Below are 21512 nucleotides of genomic sequence, written 5' to 3' on the forward strand. Positions count from 1 at the left end.
ATGTTGGACTGCAGAGATGGACAGCTTCAGCCTACAGTCCACTGAGTTTTTGTCCAGATGACCTGGCGCCGCTTCATCATCATCACAGTCCTAGCTTGAAATGTTCCCTGATAATCCTAACTATAATTCCAATCATCATCATCATTAGCATCATCACTCGTCCCTACAGGCACGGTACACCTGGTGGGCTGCGAGCGTAATCTTTGGATGCTCAGGAATTGTGGCAAGCCTCCTGGTGCCCTTACTTCCAGAAACCAACAATAAACCCATGCCTGAAACACTGAAAGACGTTGAGAGGCGGTGGAGAGCCAGCAGAGGAGGAAGAAAGAAAATGGCGGGATCTGATAATACTGGGTTTATAAGTGGGGACAAGACCATGATATGAGAACTCTGAAGATATGCTGTTATAATGTAATAATGGGAGAACAGTGTTGACCAACTAACAGTGATGTGAAAGTTCTGAATTGTGACAAAGCAGTACTGTATTGCAAAAAGTGAAAAAGATGAACAATTTTAGTCATGAAAAATATCAATGTAACGATAAATGAGTGCAAAAGCAATTGTGTAATTACAGAATACCCTGGAGACACACTGTCAACGGCCATCCCATGTAATGAGATCCTAACAAGGTCAAAGAAATGGGAACATGTGTGATGATCTGCCTGTAAAATTTAGACAGTTTGTAAGTCGGAAAAGAATGTGATAATGAAAAGTGTTCCTCCACAAGCGGCTCCCAGTCGTTTTGCTGATGGTCGCATGGCTGGCAGACATTAAACCAATGGCCAAATGGACATATGACATATGTGTGACCAGACTTGTAGCCGACATGACGTTTAAGCAAGAATACTTTTGGCCAAAGAAACCATTTTTTACTTTATGTCTTTCTGTTGCTTAAACTCAGTATTATATTATAAAACAAAGTTAAAGTCTCAGGATACATTTATAACTTTTAAAACTTTAAAGCTTTGAGTGTCAAAATTGATGAGCATTGTAATAGTATTTGAATGTGCCTTGACAGACGATGGATGCAGTACAGGCAGTCCTGATTTGCCTAAAATGAAGAGATGTGTTTCAATATATTGCATGTAGTTCATATCACTGCTGCTGTAACTTTAGGGAACCCGGCAAATCAGCTTTGAAGGCATGTTGCCAACCGTAGGATAATTACCATACGCGTAGGGTAATTCAGCCTCATTTTCCGGTCTGTAGGGCAGTAGGGTCATTTTACAAAATCTGAGCAAAACGTGGGGTAAATATGAATTTTTGGTATGAGATATATACTTACAGTACATTGCAGCAAAAGATAAATGATACAGTATAAGAAAAGGGAATATTCTAAAAAGTGGGACTCAATTTAAACATTCTCTATTACCCTGTAGAGTCTACTATGTCAAAATAATGAAGTTCAACAATAAGTAATAAATCACCCATCACAAAAAATGCTTCTCGTGAATCTGGCTTTTGCAGGTTTGCCATCTCGCAGCAAAGAATTATCGAACAGTGCACACAAAATTATCGAATCTACACGCAAATTATCGTACAGCCATATATATATATATATATATATATATATATATATATATATATATATATATATATATATATAGATAGATAGAGATATTGATAGATAAAGATATTGATAGATATAGATAGATAGATAATTCATTATCGGGACAAAAATACATTTTCATATCCCTCTGTGTTAAGTCCCGTCCAGACGATCGAGCAATGCCCGCGGGCATTGCTCGATCGTCTGGACGGGCCTTTATTGGCACAGTATAGAGACTTTGTAGTGGACTCTATTACCCGGTAGTGAAGAAGTGACACTTCAATGACACAGGGACATGTTACCTTAAATCCTTAAAATATTAAAAAAATATTCAGTTTACTATCAATAGCAATAAAACTGATTGCATCTTAATGGTAAAGCATTTCACATTTACAGTAAATTTAAGAGAGGAATGAACTGAAAAACTACCCAAACATTGTATCTAATTCTATTTTAAATAACTGTTCATAGTTACAATAAATTATTCTAGTCTTCATTCTCATCTGACTCTGCTACAATACAGTTCCTTCTTTGTCATGCGAGGAAACATATCCTTGGATTGGGAAAACTTTTTACAGCATGCTCCAGAAGATTTCACGCCCCATTCACTGTTGCTGTCTTTAACATATTTCTGATTTTTGTTTTGAAGAGACTGATTTTACTGAAAACTCTCTCACATGTAGCATTGGAATGGGGCAAACTGAGAACAGAGTGCAAAATCTGTAACAAATAGAATTTGACACTGAAACCACTGTATGCTGATATGTTATGGTTTAAGAAATCAGTGGAACGGCAGGATGCCGTCTACCGATCCACTGGGCCCACACACTACCCTGCACTGTACGGTCGCTACACTCCCCACTCACAGGTTCTGAAAGGGTCACGAGTGAATTGCGAAATCCTACTCTCAGCTGCTTATCATGCACCTCTTTTTTCTTTATTTGTTTTGCTCTTGTTGAATCATGATTTACTACATTTTTTTTTTCTTTTCTGATGAATATCTAGAATTATCGTACAAAATTGTACGATATGGTTAAATTATCGTAAAAAAGTACCATAATGAAAAGCACTACGTACTGTACATGTAACCAAAGGTGAAATAGTCGTACATGTACGATAATTATCGTACGGATGGCAACTCTTCTGGCAGCTTGCAGCGCATCAGCTGCTGGACCGCTGTAGTGTATAACAGTCACTGATTCACTGAGCTCTTTATGGCATGGAGACCCGTCTGTCCTTCCAACCTCCTCCACATTTCCTCATACGTACTTGCGGAATGTTATCCAGCTGAATGGATATTGGCTGACAAATATGGCCAAGGGTACTGGACACCTCCCAAGAGAGTACTGTACTGTACACAGTCCAAATGTTCGCTGGGTAACAGGAGGAAATTACACAAACGCTGGTTAATGTTTCTCACATCGAAGTTCTTGTTCAACTGAGCGAATCTAGTCTCTCAAGGCCACGGGATGGGCTTGGCAAGAACCCTAGCTACAAGGCGTTAAATTCCTAGTGCAAGCAAATAGAGGGCATTATTTTAAAACCCGTCATTTTCTTTTTAAATTCAAAATGGTAATAACCTGTAGCTAAATAACAACTCTGGCAGTAGTTTTACTCTGAACATAAACAGGTAACACTGCTACTAGAGTTACTTCCCCCCAAATTGCAGACTTGGACCAAAACTCACACTACAGACAGAACATATTCTTCTGATTTTGTTCATCAGATACAAAACCCATTATTCAGACGTGTGAAAAATCGAGGATTTACTGCAAAGGGGATTTAATCCCCGAGCTAGGCAACTATGGTCATACAGCCCCACTAGGTTACAGGAGAGCGCTACCACTCCCAGCGCGGCAGTCCCGGGCGAGGCCCGAACTCGCAATCCCCCGATTACGAGCTTGAAGCTCTACCACTAAGCCACCGTGCCCCCGGATTTACTGCAAAAGCTTCTGATTTTCCATACAACTGCAAATCTTGACATTAAAAGACAGTTCTGTATTACCTCATTCAGTGTGTAGGCTAAATGTCAAATGCTTGCCCGCCACAGTCAAGTACACAAGTACGGTAGATGACCAACCCATTCCCTCTAGTGGCATTAAATGATAAAAAACAAGCTGCCTCTAAGGGACTGAAGCCATGAGTATGTGGCATGGTCATATCATTCCACCTGGGGTGTTCTAACCACCACACCATTAAGGCTTATAAAGTACAGTATAAGAACAGAGCATTTTTCCTACCAGTGATCCTATAATCATCTGAGTAAATTTAAACTTTTGGTAGCTGAAACTTTTCCACTTATGTCATTAATACAACAAGACATACGCACCATGTAATAATGCATGATATCCTTTGGAATGGCATAAAAAAATATATATATATTTCTCTCTTTTTCTCCACCTCATTCCATGGGGAAGGGGGCCCTGGGCAGGTATTGGGCTCTCCAAGGACACTTAACCTGGCCAAAAACCCAGGTTATATGGTTACCACCCAGCATAGTAAATGGTTTCCTGGGTACAGGAGACCATTTGCCTTGTCATTCAGTGTAGAGACAATAAGGCATCCCTACACTGAGTGAGTGGATGATGGGCGCCCCCATCTACGGTACAATTAGAAGAGTGAAAAAAGGTTGTAACCACGGCTGGATTAAGCATGTGGGAGGCCCGGGGCCCGCTTGGAAGGGAGGCCTCCTTTCCAACTCCCCCAATGGCACACACCACAGACTGGTAACCTAAATCCTAATATATAAATAGGACACTTTTAGTTAGGAAATACTGAACGGGGACTATTCATCCAATGCTGTAATATGTAATGCATAAACACGAAATGAAATGGACACAAGTTGCTCTGGTGGGAGGCCCCCTCTTGGTGGGTGGCCCAGGGCCCAAGGGGCCCCCCCCTTAATCCGGCGGTGGTTGTGACCGTAACCCTGCACAAAACTACAGGCGAGTGAAGTGAGTGCATGAATTATCATGGCATGAGTTTACTGAGTGTGGTAGGGAACGTATATGGAAGAATTATTATAAAGTAAGAGAGATATCAGAAGTCCTATATAGTGAGTGATGAACAGGGTGGCTTTAGGAGTGGCAGAGGATGTATGGATCAAATTTATGCAGCATGACAGATAGTGGAGAAGGCTTGTGAGATGGACCATAATGTGTTTATGGCATTCATGGATCTGGAAAAAGCATACAACAAAGCAGAAAGAGGGGGACTGTGGAAGGTTATGCGCATGTACGGTGTAGATGGTAAGCTGCTAGGGGCTGTCAGAAGTTTTTATGATGGTAGTGAAGCATGTGTAAGAGTAAGTGGGCATCTTAATGAATGGTTCACGATCGGTGTGGGCGTGCGACAAGGTTGTGTGATGTCCCCATGGTTATTCAGTATATACGTGGATGCGGTGATGAGAGAAGTAAAAACACGAGTAATAGAGAGAGGGATGACGTTGGTAATGAATGGTTATGGATGAAATATTTCAAATTTGTTGTATGCTGATGATGCAGTACTACTTGCAAATACTGGACAAGAACTTAGAAGTCCAGTGCAGAGTTTTGCTGATGTCTGTGAACGTCATGACTTGAAAGTACAGTCACGGAAAGATCCGCGTTACCCACCTCTCGAAGCACTGGTGTGAGACGGGTGAACCGTGAATGTGAAGCAGCAGCCAGACCTCATGTGTCTGGTAACTGTGAGTGTGAAGGAGGGGGAGGCGGGGGATTGGGGCAGAGGTGGGTTTGGTGATAGGTTGGGAATCACGTGTAAGTCTACAACGTATGACTTGGACGGTAAGGATAGATGACAATATGATGCTAGCATTTTATTTAAAAAATTAAATAATGTCTGTAGAGTTAGTGTTGTCTGAAAAGTTATGGAAGTTTGCTGGGTTCAGACAGAGGTTTGAATGCTTTCATTCCCTCTAGACTTTAACATCAGACGTTTACCAAGGAGATATTCGTGAAGATATAACATTTATATTTCGTTCACTCAAAAACAAAGCCATTTTATATATATATATATATATATATATATATATATATATATATATATATATATATATATATATATATATATATATATATATTGTAATGCTAGGTGTTTTAGGGTCGGCTTTCCGTCCCTCTAAAGCGAAGTGTGTAGCTGGGTTCTTTTTCTAGTCTGGAGCTTAGACAAATAAGAGAGAGGCAGGACACAAAAACTCAAGGCAACAACCTTACATGTGTATTGCTAAATTCTACAGGGGAACGGGCAGATGTTACACATACAATTATGCTGGACAATTATTAGATATCGGGTGTTGGTATCGCACAGAATACTACTTAGAACACGATCGGGTAAGATGAATAGCATTTAGAGCAGAGAAGCTAAACACCATTATTTTAGGAAAGTCTAGGTTCTGTATACTGGTGGAGTTTGTGGCACTATTTTAACTGCTGGCAGGCTAACTGGTTTGTCGGTCGGGTCGTTAAATATTACTCTTGCACGGGGGCCTCCATATGATCTTAATTTGAGGCGGTGTCACTATTTGGTAGCGTGTTCACTGAGATAGACCCTTATTTCTCTGCCTTGCCGTGTTCACTGTTTTACTGTTACCTTACTTATTCCACCTTTCTTTTATATTATTACTGATGTTTCGCGCACTGACTTTCCATATTCTGACACTCACAGTTCTACCCTTACTTCACTAGGTCACGGACACTGTGCTTTCACTGTCACTCACTGTCGGGACTGGGTGTACTGGCGGTCAGGTACAAGGGCAGCGGAGACGACTCAGCCTCACTACTGACAGGGCTGAGTTCCGCCAGAGGCCTCCGTATTCAGGGGCCACGGGATCAAGCGTAAGGGCGTCCTCTCTCGTCCGGGGCTGCTGGTGGAGAGGGGTTCCGCACTTTCAGGGCTTGGGGCGGGAGTCTGGTCCTCAGGACTGGGGCCGAAAAGCTGCCTGAACCTCTCACTCAGGCGCCTGACGGAGGACGAAGATCTCCGGCGTCGGGGCGAAGGGATGTTCCGCCCGGGGGTCCTGGGGGCGGTCTGGAGGTCCCGCGGGCTGCGGTCTCCGGCGGTTGGAGACGCCGTTAGGAGTGGGCTGCAACATCGGCCTCCGTCAGGGTTCGTCAGATGGGTACTCTCAGGAACCGGCTGTAATGGGAAGAGCCCAGTGGTGGTTACAGGACCTCTCCAATACTCCTCCACGCTGGGGTCTCCCTCCAGGTTGTAGTTTCGTGGACAGGAGTCAGCACCTGATGGAGGAGCAGCTACCGGCCGTCTCCTGCCATAGGGCCCGGCTACTGGCCGTGGCCTTCTAGGGGTGCGGCTGCCGGCCGTTGCGAAGGCCCGGCTACTGGCCGTGGCCTTCTAGGGGTGCGGCTGCCGGCCGTTGCGAAGGCCCGGCTACTGGCCGTGGCCTGGGGAAGGGAGCAGCTATAGGCTGACTCAAGGGCATCTTCGGAACAGCTACCAGCCGTCTCCTAACGAAGGCGGGGGCGGGTACCGGGCGTCTCCTCATTACCTCCAGAACGGCTGCAGGCCATCTCCTGTAGGAGGGTCGAGAGGTTACAGGCCGTCTCTTGAGGGGCACCTTCAGAGTGGCTACCGGTCATCTCCTGACGAAGGCGGAAGTACCTACCGGCCATCTCCTCGTTACCTCCAGAGAGGCTGCAGGCCGTCTCATGTAAGAGGGTCTAGTGGCTACCGGCCATCTCGTTTAGGGCACCTTCAGAGCTGCTTCTGGCCGTCTCCTGACGAAGGCGGGAGTGGCTACCAGCCGTTTCCTTGTTACCTCCAGAGCAGCTGCAGGGCGTCTCCTGTAGGAGGGTTGAGCGACTACCGGCCGTCTCAGGGGTGCTGACTGGAGCTAGAGTAATAGCTCCACCCCGTGGTTGTCGGTGGTCGGCTCGCCCAGAAGGTAGTCTCCTATTCCTGCTATGGTGGCAGCGGGCGAGGTCTGGGTCATAGGGACGCGCGGTCCGGGCGGACTTATGTCCCTGTCGCCCGGACTCCAGGCGTGCTGTATATGCTCCTCTGTGGGCTCCTTCTGGGGGTGTTGGGTTGCCCTTGGTGATACTATAGTGCATTTTATATATATATATATATATAATGTGTGTGTGTGTGTACTCTTATAAAATGGCTTAATTATTTATCCTCTGTCATCCCACTATAAACATCAGCCTGCAAACATTCCCAGTGTTATTCTAGTAATTATTCATCTCGAACTTAGAGTCTACGGTAGTGTGTAATAATAATAAAAAATAAGAATACTATATATGAGCGATTAATAGACTTTTCGTTTTCCTTTAGACAGAATGACGTGGTCAGAGTCTGTAACTATCATTCCTATCAAACATTACAAAACGAATTCAAAGAAGCATACCTTCTGACAGTAAACATATATTGTATATACAGTAATGTAGACAGAGAACAGTGTGATACCATACAAACAACATACCGTTTTAGCACTTCAAGAACACGTCAAACGCATTATCATTGGCTATTGATACTGTGACGTGAGCAACTCTCCAAACCCTCCCACCCCCGGCCACCCTCTCTCCTACTCACAGTTACCAGACATGTGGGGTCTGGCTGCTGCTTCGTGACTATTCGTCCACTACCAATGCTTCGAACAGCGGGTAATGCGGAACTTTCCCTGACTGTACATTTAGAAAAGGGTAAAGTGATGGTTACTGAGAGAGAAGGTGACTCCCATTGTGATGTTACAGGGAATGGAGAGAGACTGGAATTAGAAAGAGAGTTCAAATACCAAGGTACAGTGATAGAAGAGAGGAAAATGTGCAAAAGAAGTGGAAAGAAGAGTGATGCACGAAAGGAAAGTAGCTGGTGCTATGAAGGCCATGATAGGAAACAGAGGCTTGAGTGTTGCAGCTGCACGAGGCTTACATGAAGGAGTGTTAGTGCCAACTTTAACATGTGGCTGTAAAACTATGGTGTGGCAAGAAAATGAAAAGTCAAGAGCGCAAGCAGTGGAGATGGGACTGCTGAGGAATGTCGTAAAGTACAGAGAGTGGATAGGATACGAAATACTGTGATTCATGAAAGATGTGGAGTGAGGAAGTCTGTGGACACCAGAACTGAAGAGAGTGTACTGAGATGGTATAGTCATGAGGAGAGAATGGATAACAACAGAATGGTGAAAAGGTATATATAAGCGAATTTGAAGGAGGGAGGAGGCGCGGTAGGCCAAGAAGAAGGTGGAAGGATATGGTAGATGAGTGTGTGAGGAAGAGGGGTATGGAAGTCGGTGTGGCAAGAGATCGAGCTGGCTGGATGAATGTTGTGAAAAGAAGTGCATGATCAGGGATTTGGCACCCCTTTTTAACGTGACAGCGTCCGGATTGACTCAATCGGATACGTTTATGTGAAGCTATAGAATGAGGTGAATGTTTTTGGAGTATCAGATAGAGCCATGATTCCAGGGGCTTGAATGATGAGTGAATGGAAGTGTAGCCCATTGGACTGGGCAAAACTTGGGTTGTCTGGATGTTGCTACCCCTCACCCTACCCTACGGTGGGAAAGGAAGTCCAAATGATATGATGACGACCTCATTCCATCTGATCGAGCAGACCAGTTGACTGCAGATAAGCAAGTGCCTTTATGCTTGCCGCATAGGTTTGTTACACAGTTGATGTTGTGTTTGCATCTTAGTGTGGCATGTGCGGCGCAGTGCTCCACTGTGTGATATGTTGTGTGGGGCAATTCCACAAGTGGGGCATGTGTCATCCGTGATTCCACCCAACCCAAATTGAAGCTGATACCAGTAGCTCAGGAGGACAGGATGATGCCCTCCTCTAAGCCTAGCTGGCTGAACTTGATCATATACAGTGAATTTAAGGACACTGGCACTGGGTGGATGCCAGGAAGAGGGGCTTGTAATATACTGTTCTGATCAAGGTGTTGTATTGCCTTGCAGCTTGCACTACCCACATAAGCCATTCCATGTTTGCTGCAAAAATGCATGTAAAACTTGCAGAAACAAGGAATGGAAATCCTTTCCACTCCTACTGATGCAGGATTGCGGGGTTCTGACTACACAATACATTGTTTCAAATTACCTCAAAGGCTCCAAAATACAAAGATAATTTAGACAGAACTAAGATTTTCCTCTTCCTTCTAAAATCTGTCCAATGTATGTAAACATGAAACTGGGTTACCTTAATGATAATGCAGCAAAATGAACACAGTGATTCATCACCATAAATCATCACTGTCATCATCCTCATTCAGTATCTTGACATATGCTGGAAAACTCCATGAAACAAGGGAGGTCTACAAACTTCTGAGTGAAATTATTACATGGCAATTAATTAATATTTTCCACATTCTAAATCTCTCAGCTAAACAATGTCTAAAACAGTATCTACTGGTAAGCATGCAGTTTAACATTCTGGACAACAGGTAGCCAGTTTCTACACATTGCTTATAAAATGTACGATTCATAAAGGGATAAATACTATTCAGAAATACAAGAATTATGAAGATTTTTTGTATGCAATCCCCTCTTGGTAAGGGGTAAGGCATTACTCCGAGAGGAATTTTGTGCATGTAGCCTTTTTCAGCCAGATGCCCTTCCTAACACCAAATGGCCTCTGAAGAGACTTGCAAGGCATTTTCTGTCACAGGTAGGCAGCTGGTTGACTGTACTGTAGTCAACGGGTTTGCTCAGCCAGGCAGACCAGAGTAGAGCAAAGAGAACAACTGTCAATAGTATGCTGTGGCATCAGTAATTTACCTGCAAAAATCAGCCACTCACTTGGTGTATTGCTGCCTACTTTTTCCTTCCCCTTTCTCAGTATGTCTCTTTGTCTGCCCTCCTATTGTCATACTTCTCCTTTTCCTTCCTGTCACTTTTTATTACTCTTCTTTCCACTTAAGGTGGCTGTGCACTGAATGACAAGCCAAATGGTTTCCTGTAACCCAGGAAACCATTTACAGTGCTGGGTGGTAACCATATAACCAAATTATGGCTTGAAGTGGAGCCTGCTACATGGTGCTCCTGTTAACTGGGAGGAGAGACGCAAATGCTGCATCCATTCAGAAACCAAACCTCCATACTATTCCTCAAGCCATGCTGTGATGAGGTGCTGTTTGCAAGGAAACATCTGTTCACTGCATGGGCTATTAATTGCCTGCAGTTGATGGGTCTGCTCAACCAGACAGACTTGGGTTGATCAACAACAACAACCATCTGTAAACAAAATCAGACCCAAGTGGCTATCTCAAATGAAGAAATCAAATGGGTGGTCAATGACAAATAGTGAAGCACATCACTACCACACCTGTCAGAAAAACATTATCTACAGCCAAACGCCATAATTCCGTATGGGGTGGCCACCTGTCTTTGAGTCAGTTGCTTTATGGGGAGGGGCATTAACCCTTTGCAAACCCACTTGTTGACACATAGGGAGCAAATATAGGTTGGTTATATGGTTACCACCCAGCTTTGTAAATGATTTCCTGGCTTACAGGAAACCATTTGGCTTGTCACTCAGTGTAAAGATACCTGAAAAGGAAAGAGGAGGAATAAAATGACAGGAAAGATGGGAGAAATAAGAAGAGAGGAGGACAGACACAGAACTCTAATGATGAAGGTGGTGGAATAAGGAGACATCATTACATCAAGTGAGTGTGGATGGTGATTGCCACCACCTACCAGAAATCTTTAACAGAAAAACATGATCGTATTAAACGTGGGATTCACCAATACGCACACAAACATAACTTGTACATAAAACATTTAAGATTACCTTGAGAGAGAAATACTGCCTAGTTTTGCATGTACATGTACTGTGCAACACAAAGTCATATGATATCAATCTTTTACCAACCAAAAATTTCCCTCTGCTGAATACAGTCCTTGGCCAATACACTGTCCAAAACATTTCCAGTGTCCAAGAGTGCACACAGTTTTAAACCAGTATGTGCGGGGCATCTTTTTGTAATGAATAGTCATCTGGCTGTACAGTAGAATGAATATATTTCTAGCTACAGTAGTTACAATGTGTTAAACATAAAATAGTAACCTTAATTCCCTACCATTTCACAGTCTGACTGCTCCTGAAGCTAACTAAAAGCTTTTGATTTCCCTTACAGTATTTTCCTTACAATCATAAATCTCAAAACACTGCGAAAAGAAAAAGACACTCCTGTATTACCCCATTGAAAGTATAAGAGTCTAATGTCTGGCTACAGCAGCTCAGTACCTTTAAGGATACATGACTATTCTATTCACCTGGTGACATTATATGGTCGAAAAACCACCAGTTACTCCTTAAACTGCAGCCATGAGTACAGGCAAGGTCATAATTTTACCTGAGGTGTTTTAACCACCACACTGTCAGGTGCCTAAAGAATACTGTATTAAACAGCATAATTCCCAAAAAGAGTCCTATTATTATCTGAAACCATAAAAACTGTTGTTTGGTGAAAACTTTCAAACTTCATCCTTACTGAAAGACAAATGCATCATGTAATAATGCATAGATCCTTTGCAATGAGAAGAAAAATAAAGTATGTATACTTTATAAATAAAGCATTCCATGTTTGTTTAAAATGGCATGTATAAGTAGCAGAAGCATGGACTGGAAATTTCTCTTCCTTGTACTGATGCACAGCTGAGGGGACAATTACCCAATACAGTACAGTACTTAGTTCCAAACAACCTCAATGGCTCTACACCACAAGAAAAATTTACATGTTACCAAGCCTTTCCTTTACCCATTATATATTTGTTGTTTTTGTTGCCTAACCCTGGTCTGTCTGCCCTGGTCAAACAAACCATTTGACTGTCGGTATGGAACTGCCCCCTATAGGGTCCTCACAAAGGTTCCCTGCACCATTCATATTGCATCTGCATCTTTATGTGGCATGTGTTGTACGCTGCTCCAGTGTAAATGTTATTTTGGCCTATTCCACAAGTGGGGCAATATGTCATGTGTGATTCCAACCAACCTGAATGTGGAATGGGTGATGTTTTACTCTACACCTGGCTACATGATCTTAGTACCTTAATTACAAGAACCTCTGATGGGCAGATGTCATGAAGAGAAGCTTGTAATCAGCTATAGTGTTCTGATCAATATTTTGTATTGTCCTGCATGTGAAATGAGTACTGTGTGTAGGTGTTTCTTCACTGTTATTGTTCAAATGTCTGGAAGTGAGATGTTGAAGAGGCTTTGGTGATGTTTTTGTGGTGAATGTCTTATGTACCTAGTTGTGCCGAGTGATTCCGTTATATAATGACAGGGGTGCTGTATGTTACCACTGACTACTGCATAGAATTGTGCGCCTCTTACATAGAAATATTCTCAAACAGGGAGGACTCTGGTTTTAAAGTGCAAGTGGTTTTCGTGCAGCCAGTGATGATGCATAGTATTGTCCTATATGTATAATGGGGTATTACAGTATATAAGCCCATGTTACCACAGGCTGTGTAGGTGATTCTATCTTTGGCTCAACTGTAACTTACACACATGGTGAGCACGTGGATCTAATTCCAGCCAGTACAGTGAATAATCAGTTTTCATACAGGCTTTACAAAAGGTCTGAAGGTGCTGTAGCTGGAATTAGATAGGGTAGGGGTCCACGCCAGAGAGGCATAGGATATCACCAAGCTCATGTAGTTATTAGAGTAGGGAGAGTTTGTTTCTGTTGCCCAAGTCGGTCCCTGTAAGTGCCTGGTTCGTATGCAAACATGGGAAACAAGGATAATATGATACTGCAGCAGACTGAATGCAGATGAGTCACCATCAATCATCATCTTAAATCAGTTTCTTAACAGTTGTAAAAATTCCCAGACTAGGAAAGAAAATTGTGGAAGTCAACACTGTCCTGTAGAATGGGTCATACTGCAAATCCTAAATAACCCACAGGTTATAAATTTCTAGAACATTATTTATTGCTAAGTAGACTTTATTTATCAAGCAATCAGTTTAACAATCTGCAGAACAGACAGCCATTTCTACATAGTAAATTTGTAATTCATTAAAAGATAAGCACTAGTCAGAAATGTGAGCTTTGAAGTTTTATAGCATGCAATCACATCTTGGAGGGGCTAAGACATTACTCCAATAAGATGGATTTGGTTGGTACATGCTGTTCTTCTTAATCAGATCCCTTTCCCATCAACAACTGGCCTTTGAAGAGACTTGTGCCTAACTGACTGCATCCTCATTCAATTAACTGCAGTGCCTACTCTAAGTATCCTTGTTATTAACAAAAGCATTTCACTCTAACCTGACAAAGATCCCTGACACATTTAATCTGGTTGATGGCCAAGTCTAGTTAGACTGGAGAGTCATATTGTACCAGAAACAAAGGAAATAAATTCTTACCTTGTATCTAAGGCTCATCAAATTTCATGCAACCATGACTTGATTTTCACATTGTGGGTGTGCCCTAGTTCCATCAGGTGAATACAACATGGCTATGTTTCACATAATTATGCAACACAAGAATGATTGTGTTATTACATTTTACTTTCATTTGCAGTCAGTATTAATGCTGTGGCCTCATTAATCTACCAGCAAACAATATCAGATTAGAGTAGTTATCTCGAATGAAAAAATAAAATGGACGGTCAGCCATAAATTCAGGAGTTTCTACAGCAGCACACAGCATCATAACCATACCTGACAAAGAAACATGACTGTATTAATAAGGATGTAATCAAAACATGCAAACACTGCTTGGTGTACATCAAACATTCAATAACACCGTGAAAAAGAAGCTTCATAGTTTTGCGTAGGCTAAGCAATTGAAAATTAAATTTATTAACCCTCCACTGACCACAAGTTTCCCTCTGCAGAATACAATTCTTGTAAAATACCCAAAATTCCCATGTTAGTGAACTGTTTGGTTGTTGTTGTTATTGTTGTTGTTGCTCAACCCCAGTTTCTCTGATAGAGCAGACATGTCAGCTACAGGTAAGAAACTGCCCCTGTGGAGTTCTCCCATAGGTTCCCTACCGGCTAATACCAGTACACCAGTCCTGTATGAGACAGCCCTAGCATGTATTCATTATGGACGGTGGGTGTTAGCGCCGAAGTGGTGACATGCAGAGAGGTGTATAGCATGTAGGAGGACTACTGGGCCTTGAGAGCAGGCTGTGAAGCCTATGCCCAGAGTCAGACACATTAAAAAAAAAAAAAAAAACTGATGCCGCCTGCAACTTAGTATGGCATGTGTTTTGCACATTATGAGTGTTGTGTTAAGTAGGCCTACGATACAAGCTGTGCACGTTATCTGTGATTCCACCCAACCCAGATCTTAGCTGGTAGCTAAGGAGGGCTGGGTGATGTCCTGCTCTAAACTTAACTAGGTTAACTCAGTCATGTCTGTTTAAGTACACTTCTGATGGGTGGGTGTCAGGAAATGGGCTTGTCATACAGCGTTCTGATCGAGGTGTTGTACTGCCCAGCACGTGAATCGAGTACTGTATATAGGTGTTTATTGCTAGTGCTGGAATCAAACTGCTGTAAGGAGTTGATAAAGTTTCTGTAGTGACTGTTTTATGTGCCTAGGTATGTTGTGTCTTATGTTATGACAGGGGTGCTTCACAAAACTGTGGACCTCTCACATCAAGATGGTCCCTGCCAGGTAGGACTTCTGTGTCAGAGTGTAAGTGATCCATGGGAATTATTTTGGTGCAGCCAGTGGTGATGCACAAGGCATCGTTGCATGTGGTTTGCAAGGTGTTGTAGTATTAGACAGAATGGGAGCCAATGTTAGAGAGGCATTAGACATCAGTGATCTAATGTTCATTTTGTAAAGAAAGTGATCTTTTTGCTGTCTAAAGTCTGTCCCTGTAGTTGCCCTGTGTGCACTTAGTCCGAGGGTGCACTGCAACTTCATGCCTTGTATATGCAAACGTTCTGGTGAAGTGGTGCTAGTTTTTAACTATTACATGCCAGGTTTTTCTCCATAATAGATAAAAATCTGACTGTGGCAAGAATACAAATTCGAGTATTTATGCTGCATTGAGCAAATAACAGTACATCCTACCATTTAAGTCTGCCTGTTCCTAAATTCCCTTAAAAACTTATGATTTTCCTTGCAGATTTCTGTTTATTTTGGAACACTAAGAATTAAAAACAGTTACAACAGAAAACAGACAAACCAATAATAACCCTTTCGAGGTGTAAAAGGCCCATGATTTGGTTACTTTACCCTAGAACATTTATGAGTATAAATAACCAGCCTAATCCCCTTGGAGGCATTAGCCTATATGATCGAAAACTATGAGTCATCTTCGAGTAACTGAACCCATGATCATAAGGCAGAGTTGCCAGTCCAACTGGGATGTTCCAACCACTTGGCCAACAGACACCTAAAAAGTATGAAGCAGAATCAAATTCATATCAAAGCTCCTATAATTATCTCAACAGAAATATTCCTTTAACACTTCTCTCCTGTGATTCTCTGTTAGCAAAATATTATGCAAATGAGTGTATTTTTAAGCTGTGACAACAATATAACCAGAAAAATGCCCCTTAATTCCCTCCCCATCCTCCGAAAGGAGGTGGGTGATCTGCAGGAATGAATGAATGAATGAATAGTGAGAAAAGCTAGCATCAAGCATAGAGAAGCACGTGGCACCAAGGCAGGAAAGAATGGATAATTAAATTAGATGCAAAATACGCAGAGCAGAATTAAAAACAATTAGAAACAGAAAAAGTAGGAGAATCACCCAGGAAATCAGTAAGCAATGAAGGGGAGTTAATAATGAGAGGAAGGGAAAAGCAGAGCGACAGTTGTCAAGTATGAACGGGCAGTCGAGAAAAAGATTTCGTGATAGTCAAGGAACAGTTACAGCATGAACAGAGTGGAGGGGGGTCACCACTCATTAAGTGATCGTGAATGAGGCAGGTATAACCCAAGCGAAGATGAACAAGGACAGTCTCTCATCAATATTTGGGATGAATGGAAATAGACCAAGGAAGAACAGAAGGTTTAACGAGATGAAGCTTACTGGTGACCTGGGAGTCCCAGGAAGTTTGCCATAGGGCTCGGAAGAGGCGAGTAAGAACAGGAAAACAATCAAGAGTAAGAATGGACCAAGACATGAGAGACAGAGCAGCGGAATGAGGTTATCACCTTAGGATTTTCTTACACATTATGATACAATGACAACCACCATTAGCATTTTAAGAATGGTTTGATGGCAAACTATGTAGGCCTAACTGACCAGTATATAAATCCTATACATAATGAATGTAAAGTACACTATATACATTATTTATTACAGTACTACTATAATATTGACCCCATCAATGACAAGTGAATGTAATAATGCATGGATTAAGAAACCAAGAATGACCAAGAATGAGATATCACCAGTTTAATGGAGATGTTAACATTATGGATAGGGTGATCAGTAGGCATATTAGTTAATTTTAGGATAGGATGTTCTCAATTGCATATAATGTATGGAATGTGTTGCCTACAAAACTGCATCAGCTTGGACAATTTGCCAGTTACATACTACAGAGTACTCATACCTAGGGCTCATATTCAAAGTGGCTTCAGGTTCATTTGTAACACTTCCTAGATAGCAATTCATTCTGCACATTACACATCAACATCTTCATTTATAATTTTTATGAAAACCATATTGGCACTCAAACTCTCCAAGCAACATAAAAGAAAGTGATAAAGGCAGTGATAATAAGCAAAACAAATTGCTTAGGAAGCAGTGCTACGAAGCCTCAAACACCACTATGAATAGACCTAAGGCTCAGCAGATCAGGGATACCAACCAGGGATGTTAACTCAGCCTATTTTCAGATCTCTTGTCTGGTGTGTCATATTTTATCATGCTAAAAAAGTGCCAATGATTTTTTTTGTGGGTGTACAAATTAATTTGTTGTTGGGGTAAATATATTACATGAAGACTAGATGAAACTGACTATGAACAGGCTGTCATTGTAAGCCAAGAACACATTCTGAATAATCATAACTTTTCCAATAAAATGGTACTATAAACTGGGGGAGACAATTTTATCATTGTTTTTGAAACAGCAGTGGAGCTTCTATAGGCAATTTTTATGTAATATATCATGGACTTAACTGAAAACATATTACAAAAGACAACTCATGAGGAGGACTTATTATGTATGGCTGTGGTTGGCATATGACCATTGATTAGAACAGTTTATGTGAGTAATGGGTTTGAGTCATGCTCTGCCTGAGTAAGTGTAACTTTTAGGGGGGGGGGGAATATTCATGATATAATACAAAATGACATAGACCAAAAATTACACACTACAATATGAACCAAAGTTCACCTTTACAAGGTGCTTTATACTGTAGATCATATAAAAGCTCATTGCACCCGGGGAAGCAGATAGTTTGTAAAGGATACACCAGTCTCACTGGAGAGACAAACTAAACTTGTGCACAAAATTCTGAGGTGTTATCTGGTGTGCTGATCCATTCATTAATGGGCATCAATGTTAAGACAATATTACTGGTTACGAGCTGATAACCACAGGTTACTATGCTGTACATAATTAATATTTAAAGTCAACAAAAATCTATTCAATCTAAGCAGCAATGTTCTTTGAGACAATATTGCTGATTAAGAGCTGGTAATGACGGGTTAGAGAGATGTACATAATTAATATGGAAAGTCAACAAAAATGCATTCCATCTAATACAGTATGCCAAAGAACAGGCCTTGAGTTCATTCGTTCGTTCATTTTTGAAGGCTCCAACATGCTTGCATGTGTCAGCCTTGGTCACCTAATGGTGGCTTTCCATGCATGATCTATGGCAGCCTCCCTGTTCAGTCACTTAACCCTGAGGTCACACTTAACGACTTCGTCCCATGTCTTTCTAGGGCTACCCCTAGCAACCCCATCCCAGTATTAACACTTCTCTCCTTCTGCACCCAGTCATCCCCCATCCTCTCCACATGCCCAAACCATCTCAATCTACCTCTCCTCATCACAACACCAATACACTCCAGTCCCATCCTACCTCTCAACTCTTCCATCATAAACCAAGCCCCCCCAAGCCTTGCACAGAGGGATGCATTGGACATCCACCTAATCATTGTCATTTCTGTACGTTTGAGCCTGCGAATATCCTCTTCCTTTACTGCCCAGGTCTCACTACCATACAGCATCACACTCCTAGCACATGCTGCATACAAAGACCCCTTAGTACGTAGGGAGAATCCTCTCAATGTCAGGAGAGGCAACAGCTCCCTGAACTTCTTCCAACCACTTCTCACCCTAGCCACAGAGCTAGCTCCAGCCCCACCTCCAACACATAACATGTCTCTCAAATAATAAAACTCTTCAACACACTCGAGAGACTCACCAGCAAGTTCAATCCTCTCACACATGACAATCTCCACCTGCTCTCCCCGACACACCGCACACATAAAATCAACATTATCTCGCAGTCTGCCTCTGATACTACTACATCTCTTGTGCTCCCATTTATCACAAACACTGCACAAGATGGAATTACTTCCCACGCCCTTGTAGCAAACTGCACATGGCCACTCTCCCTTGTCTTTCAGAGTACTGCCACCAACCCTAGATATCATCACTTTTACGTGCATTAGTGATGATATCTAGGGTTGGTGGTGGTACTGTCAAAGACGAGGGAGAGTGGCCATGTGCAGTTTGCCACAAGGGCGTGGGAAGTAATTCCATCTTGTGCAGTGTTTGTGATAAACTGCAGTTAATTACTTGAATCTCCAAATCAAACATCTGACATTTTTGTTCCAAACTTATTCCATGACCACAGAATACACCACTGAATTAGGTATAATGAAATATAACCTCCTTTTAACTTCTTTGCTTATTTATTCATCAACACAATAAGAAACAATGAATTCTCTTGCTTGCCAGTGCCCAGGTTTGGATACAAAAACCATCACCAACAAAAGTACTTTCCTATATCTTGTACATGACTGACATCAGAAAAAAATAAAATAAAATGAATAATAATAATAATAATAATAACAACAGCAGCAATAATAATAGTCCACTTAATATATTCCCCACACCTCACACTTCATATAGTACCAAAAATCACAAGCACCGTAATGTGTACTGCAATCAATATGCACTTTCCACCATCATTCATTACTGCATAAAATAAATCACGTGATGTATCTTGCAAAAAAGGTGCATTTTTAACTAAGAAAATATTCTCCATCCTTCCTCAAAACAAAACTTAGCACAACCCCATTTTAAAAATTCACCAATTAAAATCAAATCCACACTACTATAATTAATTTATATATATATATATATCTATTGCCAGACGCCTCAATCCCGTTTGGGGTGGCCACAAACAAATCGCCTCCAAGTTGCCCTATCCCCCGCCATTTCACTGCCCTGCTCCCAACTCATACCCCCCTCTCTCATATACCTCTCCACCCCATCCCTCCATCTCATCCTCGGCCTCCCCCTCCCTCTTCCCCCCTCCATATATATATATATAAATACATACATACAGACGGAGGGAGGTGCAAGGAACAGAGTGGTGGACTGAAGAGGTGAGACAGGCTGTGGCACAGAAGAAAAAAGCATACAATGAATGGATGAGAAATACGGGCGTGGAAGAAGTTGAGAGGCGGAAGAGAGAGTTATATGTAGAAAGAAAGAGAGAGGTGAAATGATTAGTAAGAGAAAGAAGAGAGTGGATGAAGAATTTGGAAGGAATTTGAGTGTAAAGTGGAGGGACTGTAAGAAAATGTTCTGGAAAGAGGTGAAAAGAGTAAGACAGGGTGGAAGTGAAGTTAGCAGGGGAGTGAAAGATAAAAATGGTAGATTACTAATGGAGAAGGGAGAAAAAGTGAGCAGATGGAGAGAACACTTTAAGGAATTGTTGAACATAAAGGATGGAAGTAATGCGAGTATAAGTGGCTGGGGAACGGCTGGGAGAAGGAGGGAGGTGAGAAGACAGGAAGAAATCAGTAGGACAGAAGTTGTGGAAGTAATGAAGAAAGTTAAATTGGGGAAAGCCCCAGGAATTGATGGAGTGTGTGGTGAAATGCTGAAGCATGGGGAAGAGATAGTGGTAGAATGGATGTGGAAGATGTGCAGACTGGCCTGGGAGGAAGGTAGAGTCCCGGAGGATTGGAAGTCATGTATAATTATTCCCTTGTACAAAGGAAAAGGGGAAAAAGAAGTGTGTGGTAATCATAGGGGCATTTGTCTTCTTGGTATAACAGGAAAAGTGTATGGTAGGATACTTATTGACAGAGTTAGAGAAAGAACAGAGAAATTAGTTGGAGAAGAACAGGGAGGCTTTAAGAAGGGAAGAGGTTGTGTAGATCAGATATTCATTCTTAGATCTTTAGTGGAAAAGTTTCTAGAGAAGGGAAAGAAGTTGTATGCGGCTTTCATGGATTTGGAGAAAGCATAGACAGGGTGGATAGACAAGGATAGTGGAAAGTGTTAATAAGAATATATGGAGTAGATGGGAAGTTGTTGAATGCTGTGAAGAGTATGTACGATGGTGCGAAGGCTGCAGTGCGTGTGGATGGTGAACTAAGTGAATTTTTCTCTTTGAAAGTTGGGTTGAAACAGGGATGTGTCATATCTCCATGGTTGTTCAAGCTGTACATGGATGGGGTAATAAAAGAGGTACAAGGTAGGGCAGTGGATGTTGGAGTGGCCCTGGTGAGAGAGGATAGTGTTTGGAAACTCCCTGTATTGTTGTTTGCAGATGATACTGTGTTGTTGAGTGAAGACGAAGGGGAGCTGCAAGGCTTGGTGGATGAGTTTGGGAGAGTGTGTAAGAAACAGAATCTAAAGGTGAATGTAGGGAAGAGTAGAGTGATGGTCTTTGAGAGAAGTGAAGTCAGTGAATGTACAGTGACGTTGGATGGTGAGGAATTGGAAAATGTGAGTACGTTTAAGTACTTGGGAAGTGTGATGAGTAAGGATGGAGGTTTGGAAGGTGAAGTGCTTGAAAGGGTACAGCAGGGAA

General features: G+C 42.0%; 2 protein-coding genes across 2 annotated transcripts in view; one reads left to right on the forward strand and one right to left on the reverse strand.

Moving 5' to 3' along the window:
• Positions 1-636, forward strand: part of LOC145406574 (organic cation transporter protein-like) — a 40445-nt gene extending 39809 nt beyond the window's left edge. The window contains exon 13 of the mRNA XM_080277650.1: positions 170-636. Within this exon, the coding sequence (XP_080133776.1) occupies positions 170-385 (216 nt within the window). The 3' untranslated portion in view covers positions 386-636. The remainder of the gene's footprint in view (positions 1-169) is intronic.
• Positions 637-13415: 12779 nt separating this feature from the next.
• The window catches only part of LOC145406859 (leukocyte elastase inhibitor A-like), a 105618-nt gene continuing 97521 nt past the window's right edge, over positions 13416-21512 (reverse strand). The window contains exon 8 of the mRNA XM_080277972.1: positions 13416-14188. Coding sequence (XP_080134098.1) covers positions 14055-14188 — 134 coding nt within the window. The 3' untranslated portion in view covers positions 13416-14054. The remainder of the gene's footprint in view (positions 14189-21512) is intronic.

The sequence above is a fragment of the Coenobita brevimanus genome, chromosome 71 (genome assembly GCF_032717465.1).
Source record: "Coenobita brevimanus isolate Jiangsu-jjx chromosome 71, ASM3271746v2, whole genome shotgun sequence".
Lineage (NCBI taxonomy): Eukaryota > Metazoa > Arthropoda > Malacostraca > Decapoda > Coenobitidae > Coenobita > Coenobita brevimanus.